Source organism: Pezoporus occidentalis, unplaced genomic scaffold (genome assembly GCF_034315485.1).
Source record: "Pezoporus occidentalis ecotype Australia unplaced genomic scaffold, CSIRO_AGI_Poc_V1 ctg55, whole genome shotgun sequence".
Classification (NCBI taxonomy): domain Eukaryota; kingdom Metazoa; phylum Chordata; class Aves; order Psittaciformes; family Psittacidae; genus Pezoporus; species Pezoporus occidentalis.
The window spans coordinates 3,855,603-3,869,288 of record NW_026915888.1 but is presented as its reverse complement, the minus strand read 5'-3'; the positions used below and the strand labels follow the sequence as shown (position 1 = coordinate 3,869,288).

General features: G+C 54.1%; 1 protein-coding gene across 5 annotated transcripts in view; it reads left to right on the top strand.

Annotated features, from left to right (window-relative positions):
- Window positions 1-13,686, top strand: part of SEPTIN8 (septin 8) — a 37,232-nt gene that overhangs the window by 8,695 nt on the left and 14,851 nt on the right. For 4 of the 5 annotated variants that reach the window (XM_062638157.1, XM_062638156.1, XM_062638159.1 and 1 more), the window contains exons 2-5: window positions 6,321-6,435; window positions 8,198-8,393; window positions 9,027-9,213; window positions 12,991-13,152. In XM_062638157.1, coding sequence (XP_062494141.1) covers window positions 6,321-6,435; window positions 8,198-8,393; window positions 9,027-9,213; window positions 12,991-13,152 — 660 coding nt within the window. The remainder of the gene's footprint in view (window positions 1-6,320; window positions 6,436-8,197; window positions 8,394-9,026; window positions 9,214-12,990; window positions 13,153-13,686) is intronic. The other variant, XM_062638158.1, reaches the window with a different exon arrangement.

Sequence of the window (13,686 nt, the reverse complement as noted above, 5' to 3'; positions counted from 1 at the left end):
CACTGGGGAATCTGTTTAGGATTAGGTGGTGCTTAGATGTGACAACTTTAGCCTGAGAGGTGCTGAGACCTCCACTGGCCAGCCCCAGCTCAGGGTGCTCCCCTTCATCTCCAGTGCCAGAGGCACCCATGAGGACAGGCTTACAACACCTAAGCTCTCTGCTAAGACTTCTTATGCTCTGCATCCCCTGGCTGTTGTCAGACAACCTCAAATCTGGTCTCGTTACCTGTCTTGGGCCACCTCTTTCTGCTGTGTAGACAGCAAAGTGCAAGCTCAGCCGCTGATGCTGTCATACACCTAATAACCCTCTTTCTGTGTGTACAAGAGAGCGTTTTGCTGTGTGCTAGTGGCTGCTTTGAACGTTGCCAGCACCACGAAGGTGCTTTGCAGACGCCAGAGGAGGTGTTGCTGTTACAGTCCCTCCGCTGCAGAGCTTGGCAAGGGGAAGGTTTCCTTCATGGAAACTTGAGTCCGTTCTTGCTGCTGGTCCCTTGCAGATGTCAAGTGCCATTTGTTGAGCCGGCGTTTGGAGCTGGGGTGGGATCTCCTGAGAGAGCCGGAGCATTCTGCATTGATCCAGAAACTGGGCCAAGCCCCAGGGAGTGCCGCCTTGGACAAAGAAGCTGGATTTGGCTTCCAACATTATTTGCCCAAAGGTCTCTAGGCAAGTACTCAACTGCTCCATGACTCAGTTTACTTGTGAATGACAGTGAAACCACCAGCGCCTCTGTAAGGAATCCTGCAGTGATGGGTGTTTGGGTGCCCTCAGCACCCATGGTTGTGGGGTTGGGGTTGGTACCCTGTGTGTGCTGTACCCCAGAGCAGCTCCCTCTGTCCATGGTCTGTGGGCAGTTTGTCTTGCCCTGTTGCCTGAACTGCCCGCTCTGAGGGGTCAGCCAATGCCTTGCATGCCAGCATGCGTGAGCCCTGACATGGGAGCAGCTTGCTCCGCTTGGGTTTAACAGCCGGATCTCATGCAGTCCTTTCTCTGCTCAGTTACAAATGAACTCCTTGCATCCAGGCTGAACAGTTCCCCGATTCCACGCGTTCCCATTCAGGAGCCAAGGGAAGAGCATCCCACAAACGCCGCTGGTGTATGTGTTAATCTCTGCGTTGCTCGCGCTGCTGTGATTGCGGAGGGCAGTCAGGAAGGTGAAGTCATTGTTTGTGAGCAGCAGCGGTCCCCAGCGGTGCCGGGAGCCGAGCTGGCCCCTGCAGAGCCCGGGCTGCTCCATCCCAGCACGGGAGCGCTGCTAACGGCACGGGGGGCCCATGGGAGCCTTCCCTGCCCTTCCTCGTGCTGCTCCCTGAGTCAGGCCGGCAGGGAGCTGCAGCCCGGCCGGGGGCGCTGGCTTCTGCCTGTGTTTGGTTTGATCGTGAGCTGGAGGGAGGGGATCTCTGCTCTGCGCTTCACAGGGAGCCCGGCGCAGCGCGCCCTGACTCCCCGCTGCCAGTGCGAAGTGATGCGCCCGTGCTGTGTCCAGGCATTGGTGGGGGGGTAACGGGCTGTTCCCAGGTTGGAATGGGATTCACACTGCAAAGCCCTGGAGGGTCTGGTGTTAAAGGTCAAGATGTCAGCCAGGACTGAGGAATTTCTATGCAGGAGTGTGCCTCACTAGTGGGAATTGAGGCACCGTGGGAGAGTGCTGTGCACAGGTTGTGTTGTTGCCTCTTGCTCTCTTACAAGCGTGTGTGTAAAACATTATGGAAAAAGGGCAGGAAGATGAAGCTGGGGTTGTCTGGAGCGCAGAGCACAAGCACACGTCAGCAGGAGCATTCCTTGTGGGGCTCAGCTGGAAGATGGCACTTCCCAATGTCTTTATTTTAACAACTGATGTCACGGTCTGTTCATGCTGCTCCTGGTGGGCGAGGGAGGACAACAGGGGCAGCTCATCTAAAAGCAGAGCGAGCCGCTCCGCTCTGCACCAGGAGCCCCAGCCAGGCCAGATCTGGAGCTGGGTATGGAGCTGGTGTCCTCGCTGCTGCCATCCCCCATGGCTTGCACAAGTGACAGAGCCACTTCTGCTGGGAGGTTGCTGAAAATGTAATGACGCAAAGTGAAACCGATGCTAATTTGGAGGTGAGGCATGAAGAGAAGCTGTGATCAGACTGCTGGCTTTTAAAGGATCGTAGGCACAATGCTCGATGCTGCAGCCTCACAGGGTTCTTCAATCCTTCTGTCTACTAGGAAGAGCCTAATGAATGTGTGAATACCGAGTTGCCCCTCTTACAGGGGTCTGGATTTGGTGTCTCTTGTGTTTCTCTGATGCCTTTTCTTGTCTCGCTTGCAATAAAGGGCCAAATAACACATAATCTTTTATGGATCTGGTTTGTGGCCAGCTGCCCGCAGTGATGCTGCCTCTGCTTCCTCCCACCGCACAGTCCCACTACACAGCACGGTCTGTGGGACCCTGCTGTGGATGAGCTTAGGAAGCTGGTGTGGGCTGGAAGTGCTGTTTTTGGTTCCCTGGGTGTCTTCATGCTGGTGTGGCCACAGGAGTGGGCCAGATGACGTTGTGCATCGCAAGAGCATCCCAGCCTCCGGCGGAGCGCGTCCCGGAGCTGGGGTGGCTGGTGCCTCGGAGCAGGTTTGCAGCACTGTGTTTGGAGGTTTCTTCTTGGTTCCGTGGCGCTCAGCTGAGCATGGCCATCTGTGCCTGCAAGGGCACGGCTGCGGCTCCGCTGCGTGCCAGGAGAAGGGGCCTGTGACGTGGCTGTCAGACAGAGCCAGAGATCGATTTCCCTCTGGGATAGCGGCTGTTCCCTTGGCCGTGCCATTTGTGTGCCTGTTGCCTTCACAGCCTCTGCTTCTCGAGCCAGAGCATCAGTGAAATGGTTAAAAGGACTGCATTTGGAGCTTAACAAATCCTGCTCTTTGGTTTCCCCACGAAATTCCAGGTTTAAAATACAAATTGTCCCCTTGTCTCTCTGCCTCAAACCCAGCTCAAGGCACAGAAGATCTTCAAAGAGCATGTACAAAGCCTCCCTGTGAAGTGATACCCTGGTAGCTGCCCATCACATTGTGATCATTAGGGACCCAAGAAGTGATGTTCAGGGCTGCAGTGGCTGTTTATGGTGGGAGCTGGCACTCGGAGCCGTCACAAGCTCGTAATTACCATGCTGTGAGATGATCAAATGGGCTTCATGGAAGCTCGGCTGCCTCGTGGCTGTTTGCAGCCCCAGGATGGGGTCTTGCCTGGGGAGAAGCAGGAGATTCCTCTCTCCAGGCTGTGAGAGACCTGAATCTCGTTGGGCATTGTGGGAGCGTGGCAGAGACCAGTGCAACTGGAAAGGGCAGGGCTGTGTTTGTGCTCTCGCCATGGCTGATCCCATCCAGCTCTGCCACGTACCTGCCTGCTCCTGTCCTGCAGGACACCAGACAGGGAAGAGTCCTGCTGAAATTCTTTGTCTAAACCAAGCCCTACACTGCTGCATTATTGCTGCCCTCGTGTATTGCAGCATCCGTGTTCTGGGTTGATTGTTCATGCTGAGCGCTGCAGCCTGGCTGCTGCTGCTGGAAGGAATTCAGTTTTGAGTGTGACCTTGACGTCTTCACTAGCACATGAACCATGTCAGGCTGTCCTGGAGCTACCCTAAAGGGTTGGTCATTGGGGGGGAGACTCAGATTGGCTGCAGTTCAGTGTAGGGATAAGTGGCACCAGGATGGTGGGGAGGTTCTGCTCCAGGAAAGCACCAAACAGCACAAGGGAGCAGAAGCATTGGTTGTATTCAGAGGGCTGCCCATTCTGTGAGCTCGATGGATTGGAGAGAAGGAATAAACCAGCAAAACCTGGGGTTTAAGGCTTCTTTTGTTGGCCTCGCTCTTTCCCAGCAGTTGTTTGTCCTAACACAGCAACAACAGCAAAACCCTTCGGAGCTGAGTGGCAGCTGAAGGCCCTGCAAGCACAGCAACTGCTTCTGTGCTTCAGTATCGGCAGCATCTTGAACTTGAACCAGGTCATTATTGCTGCTCATAGAAATAAAAGGCAACTGCATTTCAAGGTCACTGTCAAAGACTGTCCCTGGAGCTGCCCGGTTGCCTCAGCAGCTCTAAGAGCAGCGGAGCCGTTCGGAGTTCAGGGTATTCTTGTCCTGACCCAACAGCGGCCGAACGCCAGAAGAGAGGAGAAAAGCAAGCCCTGTGTGAGCACATTTGGGTTTCCTCCGGCCGAGGCATGACTGAGTTCTCAATGCAGCCCTGCCGAGCTGGAGCCTATTTTAAACTGCGGAGCAGCGATGCTGCCTGTTGCCTGGAAACCTCCTCCCAGCCTCGGGCTCTCGCAGCCTAATCATAGCCACCGGCAGCCTTGATTTATTTGCCATCCAGAATGTCATCGCGGGCTCTCCGCTTCGGGCTTTTGTTTGCTTGCTTTTGTTTGGTATTTACAGTGAAAAGACACAAAAGTGTCACTGTCAAACTCGGTGCCTTTCTGTGGGAACAGCTTGGCTGTCCCCTGCTCCGCGGTGGTGGCTTGGAGAGGGGAGAGGAGGACAAGTGGGGGCTGAGGAAGCCCCCCCAGCTCTGCAATGCCTCCTCCTACAAGGAAAAGCAAACCTGAGCAATGCTGAGCCCCCGTGTGTCCTAACTCCCCATCCCCATGCGGCTGCACCATCCTGTGCTGGATCCATGGGCCGGCATTGGGCTGCCTGGATTAGCACAGGCTCATCCTGCCCTTGGGTTCCATCCCTGCAGAGGCGTCAGTCTGAGCTTTAACAGCTCCATGTGGTGACAGATGAATGGGAGAAAGCTTAACTTTGAGGTCTCCCTGTCCTCGGGCCCCCTTTTAATTCACCTCAACTCTTGGCCACCATAAAACCTTACTTGATGCCACCTCTCCCCTAGGAAAACTTTAAGTGATCGCGATTTCCTCTTAGCGCGATCGATCCCAATGGGATGGAGCAGAATTGATTGCAGGAACCCAGCTGGGATTCGGCTGTGCCTGTGTCCAGGGAGCCCCTCGGGAGAGCGCAGGGCTGGAATCAGCTGGAAGCTGGTAACAAATGCTAACCAGGGAGGTTTGTGCATGGGGCCTCGGAGCTGCCTCAGCTGCTCACGGGTTGTCCTTGTGATTTAAGCGGTTTATTTTACAGAGCTGGCAATATTTGCTCTCCCAGCAGCAGAACTAAGGCAGGCTTTGACTGGAGACGCAGATGAAGAGAGGTTTGCGTTTTGTTGAGCTTCTTGCTGCCGGCATAGAGCGATGCACAAGGCTTAGCATGGCCTGACTTTTATTTCCCTCTCGAGTTAAAGTCTGACAGCCAGCTTAGGCTCTTGTCTCGCAGTCTGTAAGTCCACATTGTCAGGGACAAAGAGAAGAACCAAAGCCAGGCAAAGGGCAGACACTTTTGCCATCCCCATCTTCCACTGTGTGCTGGGGATTAAGAAAAAAAGGGTCATTTACCAAGGAACCTGTGCCTGTGACTGAATCGTGCTCTGAAATCCCATATCTCTGCTTCCCCATGGAAGGATGGGAGTGCTTGAGGGGCTGCACCCCCGAGGTGTTGCTTTGTTTTGCAGAGAGGTGGCAATATCTGTTGAAATCCAAACTCCCCCGTTCTTAACCACTAGAAGCAGAAGTTGCCCTTCTGTGAGCTCTCTTCTGCACTTTGCAGCTGACCCGGTCTGCTTTGCTCTGTAACGCAGGGCACAGACCTGTTATTGTCTCCTCGGATGTTTATTGCCTTGGTTTCCAAGCAAAGCTTCCTACAGGTGATGCGCTTCCTCTGGGGGAGGGAGGAGACAGAAGGAAGAATCAAGTGCATGGGGGGAGACAGGAAGAGGAACAGCAGAGGAAAGGTGGAAAGCTGCGGTCACAGATGGCAAAGCCAGAGGGTTCCTTGTCCTGCCTGTGTGAGCAGCACTCCTGAATGGCCGAGCGAACAACCTCACACTGCTCATGGCAATAGCACAGGGAAATGATCGAGCGCTTGGGGGGATGCAGTCTGTGGAGCTGTGCTCAGCGCTGGAGGTTTAACAAAACACAACTCCAAAGGAGGGGAAGAAATGAGCACTCAGACACGGGCTGGTGGGGTTTCCTTTGCTAATCTCTCCCAGCTGCACTCAGTTGGAGCTCATGCCCTCGTGTTTTCTTTCCTCTGTTGGGTCAGCTCTCCCCGCTCCCTGCTAAGATCAGTATTTCCCCTCTCTCCTCTTTGTTGGTGGCCGTCGGGGTTTGTGCTGTGCCAAGACACAAGCTCTTGCGGGCAGCACCAGGGTTTGTGCACAGGGGGTGGGCGCTTCTTGGCCTTGGTGGTCCCTCTCCCCGGTCTGATTTCCCAGCCCGGTGCACTTGGCTAACCTGGCTTCTTCTCCCTCCCAGAATGAAGAGAAGAGGAACCTCTCCCTGGGGGGCCATGTCGGCTTCGACAGTCTCCCGGACCAGCTGGTCAGCAAGTCCGTCACCCAGGGCTTCAGCTTCAACATCCTCTGCGTGGGTGAGCGCTGGCCCCTGCACACAGACACGGGCTGGGAGCAGGGTTCATTCCTTGTGCCGTGCCGCAGCCTCGGCGCTGACTTCGAGCAAAGCCAAGATGCCCAAGTCTTTAAAAATGGGGTTTAATTGCAGTGGAGTTGAGCTCTCTGGAGCTTGGTGCTTCTGAGCTGGGGCTTTCGCATGTGGCTGTTGGAGACCCATTGCCCAAAATCAGGGAGAATATGGGGGAAAGCTTAAACACATCAATTTTGTGCTTTGGTGAGGAAGAGGGGGAGGAAACGGCTGTGGGGCCATCCAGGTCTGCATTGAGCTCAGCTTCTGGTGCGGAAGCTGCAGGGTGGCAGGGAGGTCCAGTGGCTGAAACCAGAAGAGTCCCATCATCAGGGAGGTGGTGCTCATCTCCTCTGCAATAGGAAGGATTAAGAGAAACGGCAAGTGAAATGTTTGCACACTGGGGTGGCTGGCACGAGGCTTGTGCCTGGCTGGTGCTGTCCCAGGTGAGTCAAAGGGCTGGAAGTGTGACCCCCCCGTGCTTGGAAAGGGAGAGGGAGTGTTCCTGCTTTTATTGATTGTACAGTATTTGTCTGGAAGCTTGAGAGCAGTTGTGAGAAGAAATACCCTCATTATGTGCTTGGTTTTTACCTCCGGTATTGACGTGAGCAGGCGATGCTGCTGGAGCACTAGGAACCAGTTCCTTCCAGAGATGAGACGAGCATTAGTTTTACTTTGGCTGGATCTTGCGTATGAATCTGCAGTATTGTAACCTGCTAGAACAGCAGAAATGCATCCAGAGACAGCAGCTCCCTGCCTGGCCCTCAATCTGCCCAAAGAGAATATGGGTCTGGAGAATGTGGCTTGTGTCAGTAGTGAGCTCTCCGCATGACTCCTTTCAGCTCAGTCTGGAGCACCAGGCTGCTTTATTGCCCTGCACAACTCTTGCCCGCAGCGGATAGGATGCAGTGCGTGCCTCTGCCCTGTTCTGAGCACCACAAGGTGTTTATCCTGCACTGGAGAGGAGAATCCAGTGCTTGGAGAAGCAAAAAAGCCCCAACCCCTTGGCAGCAGGTACGGCACCTCCCTTGAGCAGACGCTTGCTCACCCTCCTGCTCTGCCATGTGCACCTTAGGGCTCCTCGCAGGTTCAGGGGGCAGTGGCTGCCTGTGCTGAAGGTGTAGCTCAGGAGACCGCCTGGGAATGAGCAAGGAGGAGGTTATTGCATGGGATTTTGCCTCTTTTCACTCCCTTGGCCAATAGGGCTGCGTGTAGTGAATGAGGAGTTTAAATGGAGCCCCTTGTAGGCCACTCTGGAAGACATCAGTCTCGTTTAGTTACCAGGAGCAGCTGTTCAAAGCCTTTCTGCATCACAGATGACTTTGAGCCAAATATCCGGGGGTAGAGCTTGGTTTGTGATGCATCCCAGGTGTCCTTCAGTGGCTGTTGGAACAGCGGGGCTGCGGATGGGAAACTTGTCCTGAGCATGCCCTTGCTGGTTCTCCAAGGAGCATTTTCTCCAGAGGAAGGCAGTGTTTTGCTGTGCTGCGTGATGCTCGCTGGGGAGATGGGGGCAGAGAGCTCTGTGTTAGCTTTGCATTAAGCATGGGAGGCCTTCAAGAATGCAGTGACCGGGGTGCGAATTACGTGTCCGTGCGCAGCAATTTGTAGTAACCGCTCACAGTGTAATTTACTGTGCTCTGTAATTAACGTCCTTTGAAGTACCCGTGGCAGGCTCATGCTGCAGGGAGCTGATGGTTTCTCCTTCCCAGGTGAGACCGGCATTGGGAAATCCACACTAATGAACACCCTCTTCAACACCACCTTCGAGACCGAGGAGGCCAGTCACTACGAGAGCGCGGTCCGCCTGCGGCCACGCACCTACGACCTGCAGGAGAGCAACGTGCACCTGAAGCTGACGATCGTGGATGCCGTCGGCTTCGGGGACCAGATAAATAAGGATGAAAGGCAGGTTCCGCGCCATCTGCTTGGCTTTCCCGGGCTTGCCTCTGGTGCTTAAGACACAAAGTGCCTGCAGCCCTGCGTGCCCGTGTTTCTGTTCATGGAGCAGCTCCCTGCAGCGGCTCTGGTTCTGGGGACTGAGTGAATTGGGTGAGGAGCCAAAAAGAGGGGTCATAGGAGGTTTGTCCCGCAGAGAATGGTGTCCTCCAGGAGCGGGAGCGGTTGACAGGCTGCCCTCGGTGCAGGGTTGGAATGATCTGTTCTGACAGTGACCAGTGTCGCTGGACCTGTCTCATTTAATTGCACAGACATCTTGTTCAAGCCCGAGGTGAAGGCATTCTGGGACTCCAAGGTCTCTCCTTGGTCACGCTGCATTGCTGCAGCCAGATGGCTCAGCCCTGAGACCTGGGCAGAGTTAGATCTGGGGAGGGAGTTGTGTTTCCATGCTCCAGTGTCCTTATTTTCCAGTGCAGCCTCAGGAGACTCCTTTGGATTACAGGGTCTGTGTGTAAATGCCACACTCCTCCTGTTGTGAGGCTACATCGTTTGAGTCTCGTGGTTGCTTTTACAGTGATGGAACTCCTGAAGCCTTTGCAGTGCCGGTGCCCCAGGCCTGGCTTGCTAATGGTCTGGTTTTAGTTACAGGCCGATAGTTGAGTACATTGATACGCAGTTTGAAAATTACTTACAAGAGGAGCTGAAGATCCGGCGCTCCCTCTTCAACTACCACGACACCAGGATCCACGTCTGCCTCTACTTCATCACCCCCACCGGCCACTCCCTCAAGTCCCTGGACCTGGTCACGATGAAGAAGCTCGATAGCAAGGTGAGGGGCTGGACACCATGGTCCATCTTCCTGGAAGTGTTCATTGCTTGTGTGTCAGTGCTGGACCCCTTCCTGCCTGGTAGCTGGGGCATTTATGGGACTCTGATCAAACTTCATCTGTCCTGGTGGTTGCTGAGGTCTTGGGCTTGCTTTCTCACTGCCTTGCCTGAAGAATATCAGGTGCAAAACCTGTTTCCCAGCCGTCTGGAGTGTTCCTCACTATACGAATCTTACCCACGTTAGCTCATCTTTACCAAAGCCATCAGCTGCAACTTCCTTACCTGCGCTTTACACGTGTGCAGGTAAGGATGTGTTCTGAGGGCCAGGTGGTCCTCACAGGAGATCACAGTATCTCCTGAAGATGTTCAAGCACGGTGAGAGATCCTCAAGGTCATAGAATCTGAAAAGTGGGTCGTGAGAGGGTCTGCCTGTGCACAGGCTGTTCTGCCTAAGGCAGCAGTGGGTTACTTAACTGGCTACCACTGATGCTCCTGCAGCTCAGAGGAGGTTTCTGACACACTTCTGGCTTCCAGGGAGCTGCAGGAGGCTTCAAAGGTCACAAGTGGCAGCAGCATCTCCTCTTTGCAAGCATTTCCTATCTTTCAGAACAGTGCTTTAGCAGCAAGGTGGGGGCAGATGCTGATGAGCCTGCAGAGGGGACAGGCAAGGTGCTGGGACCCTGCAGTAACAGGGGGGCCCTGGGTAGAGTCCCCCTTGCAGGGTCCCTGCTGTTTGCCCTCCCACTCAGGGCTGCTTTCCCTTGGCCCTGCTGCAGAGCAGGCACTGCCCTCCCATTGCGGTGGCTGTTGTAACCCTGGTAGCTGTTACACTGACTTCATCAGGCATCCAGAAACTTTCCCTCAATAAACCCTTGTCTCCTGGTGTGCTGCCAGCATTACACATCCCCAGAAATATGCTTGGAGGAAAGCTTTTGCACGATTCCCCTTGGTGCTGGTGGTCCCACAAAGCTCTTCCCTTCCCTTCCTTCTCCATTCCCTGCTTTTCACATCTCCCTGTGGCTGCCTTTCATGTGGTCCTTGGGTAGTACCAAAATAAATCCTTTGTACTTGTGCAGAGATGAGGACTTTGTGTGCACGCAGGCTTTTTATATTTCTAAACTTCCACTTAAATTGTCCTCCCTGGAGTCCTTTTATCCCTTTGCTCTCATTTCCCTTCTTACCACAGTGTGAGAACATCTTGGGTTTGGTGGTGTGGTGGCTTTGCGCAAGGAGGCACATGGATGTGAATAAGCGACCCGAGACCATTGATGTTTCCTGGGTGTCAGGGATTTACGTTGTGTTTCTGCATCAGTGCCATCCCAGGCCATCAAGGTGCTCTCCAGGCGCTCCAGGATTTGTGCATGACAGCGCTGAGCCCCCTTCCCAGTGCACCTGAATGGCTGTGCATGGGGCAGAGTGCAGTGGGTGTCAGCAAGCCCCAGGCAGCTTTCTGCCCGCTCCACACCGGTAACAGGGAGGTGATGTGCTCTGCCTCGGGTCTGCAGCCCTGGCAGCACACCTGAACCTGGCTTTCCCCTCGGGAAGCTGTGGGTGGTTGGTGGAGAACGGGGCCCATGGGGACAAAAGGTGCATCAGGGGCAGGGCTTTGTGGTGTGCTCTGCTGACTCAGCTTCTGGGGCTAGTTCAGCAGGGGTTTTGAGGCTCGGTTCCACCTTCGCTCCAGCGCGCCATGGCACGGCACCAGGTGCTGGGCAGGCCTCTGAATGTGGGTGATGATTTCAATAACACATCTTGCCTTCAGTGTGAAGTTTACAAAGTCCCTTCTGAGTAAAGCTGGTTCGTAAACAGAACCTTCCATTGTGCTGTGGTGCATCATCTGTTTGGCTGAGCTCATGGCCAGCTGCTCTCAGGGTATTCAGTTACAGCCGGAGGGCTAGAAGCATCTTCAGAAGTGGTTCTGGGTCGATGGAATGGCTGCTGGGTGGGAAGCACGTAGGACCTGGCAGGGGTTGGCTTTCCATTGGGTTTAATGTGGAGAAAGAAGATAGATGAAGTTGCCTCTGTATCAGATGAGGAGGTGATGTACTGATGTGAAACAGCCCTGCCCTGGGAAGTGATGCCCAGCTGTGGGCATCCCGGGGCTCCCTGTTGTTGTCCTGGATGGGTTCCAGTGCTGTTTAGGAGCTGTAGATAATTGCCTGCCCTTCGTGACTTGAGAAGGAGGTGGGGTTTATGGGTGTGCATTGAGTTCACTGTCTTGTCTGAAGCACAGATTTCCTTGGGTCATAATTCGAGGCCAAGGGGAATGGCTTTGAGCTGCCAGAGGGGAGACTGAGATGAGCTCTTAGGCAGAAGCTCTTCCCTGTGAGGGTGCTGAGGCGCTGGCACAGGGTGCCCAAAGAAGCCGTGGCTGCCCTGCTCTTAGCAGGTCAGTGAGGCACCCAGCTGTGGTCATGGCCCTTTTTACATCGGTAATGAGGACACTGACCTGCTGAGGAGCAATACACCTTGTTCTGTGTGGGTTTGTGGCCCTTGGTAAAGAGGCCAGGTCAGTGGCTGAGAAAAAGAAGGGGTTTATCCCCTCAGATGTATTTGCAATGAGCAAATTAAGACAATTTTCTTTTGGAGCGAGTAAATGCTCTTGCATTTAGTGGGTGCTAAACCAGAGGGAGGAGGGAGGAACACGAAGTATGGAAAAACCACTGAGCCACAAAGAGAGCTTGAGCTGGGAAAGCAAGGTTATTTATACGAATGGCACCCACTGGAGCCCAAAAGGCTGCTCTGAGTCTGTGCACTGTAGGACAAAAAGCCTTGGCTGTTGAGAGCTGTGAGATGGCAAATCAGGCTTTCCCCTCGTTTGTCTCAGCCCTTGCGTGTCGCTGCTGTGAATTTGGCTGCTGTTCACAGTTGTGCTGTTGTTTGTTTAAGCAGTGGTTTGCAGCGTGGCACTTGGCTTCTCCGGGCATCGCAGCAGAATCTAATAGAGGTTCCTGTGACAGATCCTGCCCTGGTGCAGCTCTCTCAAGCACGAGGCCACACGGCGAATCACATCCCTCCTGAAGCGTGGGGCATGTGGCCCTTGTTTGCTCTTGACCTTGATGGGTGCCAAGCACGGTGGGGACATCCCCACGCTGCAGCGTGTGGGTGGCTTTGAACCCTGGGCTGATGAAGCTCCATGGGGTGTTGTGCTGGTGAGTGCCATGTGAAACCAAAGCTGAGCAAGAGCAGCAGGACCCCCAGCCTCCTGTGTGCTGCACCCTGCACCTCTCCCAGGGGGTCTGTGTCATCCACACAGCGCGCCCGAGTTGTGATCCACGTGGAGTCCTCGGAAAGGTTCTGTAGCTGCTGTAAAAGCATCCGAGGAGCCTCTGCTCCTCCTGCTGAGGCATGGGAAGGGCTCCACCAGCTCACTGCAGCGTTGTCATCCTTATGCCTGTCTTCTAAACCAGCCTGTCAGCACAGCCAGAAGCGAGAGGTGATAACTGGAGATGTGACAGTTACGCAGCCTCTGCCTCCCTCAAAGTGTGTAACAACAAAACGCATAGGCACGAGCAGAGGCTTTGATCTGCTCCTCGTGTATTTATTGCAGGATGTTTGTCTTTGCTTTATCGGGAATCCGTAGCCAAATCAGGCCTGGAAAACTCTTCCCTCTAGTGTTCAGCTGGGTTCGTGCTGCAGTGCATGCAAAGCACAGCACCTCTGTGTGAAAGGCAAAGCAGCCACCGGGATAAGACCCGGGTCACCCATGGGCACCATGGAGCTGCTCACGCCAATGCTGCTCACCTGGCTTGTTTCTCCTTCCTTCCTCCCGCTGCAGGTGAACATCATCCCCATCATTGCCAAAGCGGACACCATCTCCAAGAGCGAGCTGCACAAGTTCAAGATCAAGGTGATGAGCGAGCTGGTCAGCAATGGGGTGCAGATCTACCAGTTCCCCACGGACGATGAAGCGGTCGCTGAGATCAACTCGGTGATGAACGTGAGTACTGGTTCCAGTCACACTGAGGGCACCAAAAGCTGTGACAGATTGAACTGCTGCACAAACCAGTATTTAAAAGGCAATTCCAGCGGGGTTGTCTGGGCACTGAATCTGTTTGACAGTTGAGCTGAGGATGCGAGAGGTGCCCAGGGCTGTTGTGTGCAGTTAATCACAGCGTGGCTCTGACTGAATCTGTGGGCTCTCTGGAGAAACGGCTCCAAAGTTTGTTTTACTGACTATTTGAAGAATACTTTCATTAAAATTCATTCTCTCTGCCTTTGAGGCTGCCCCTCACATGAGGAGGGGGAAACTGGGAATGAAACTCTTACAGTTAAGATGTACGTTATTCCCCACTTAAGGCCAAGCAGAGAAAAAATCCGTTTTAAACTAAAGAAGAAAAATGATTTGACTCTATTTTGTCTTTTTGGGATTCAAAGATCAACTTCAGAACAAGTGCAAAACACCTTCAGGCTTCCCATCTCCCAGACCACAGTGTAGCTACTGTAGTCAGAGCAGCTGAGATGCCTCCATGTT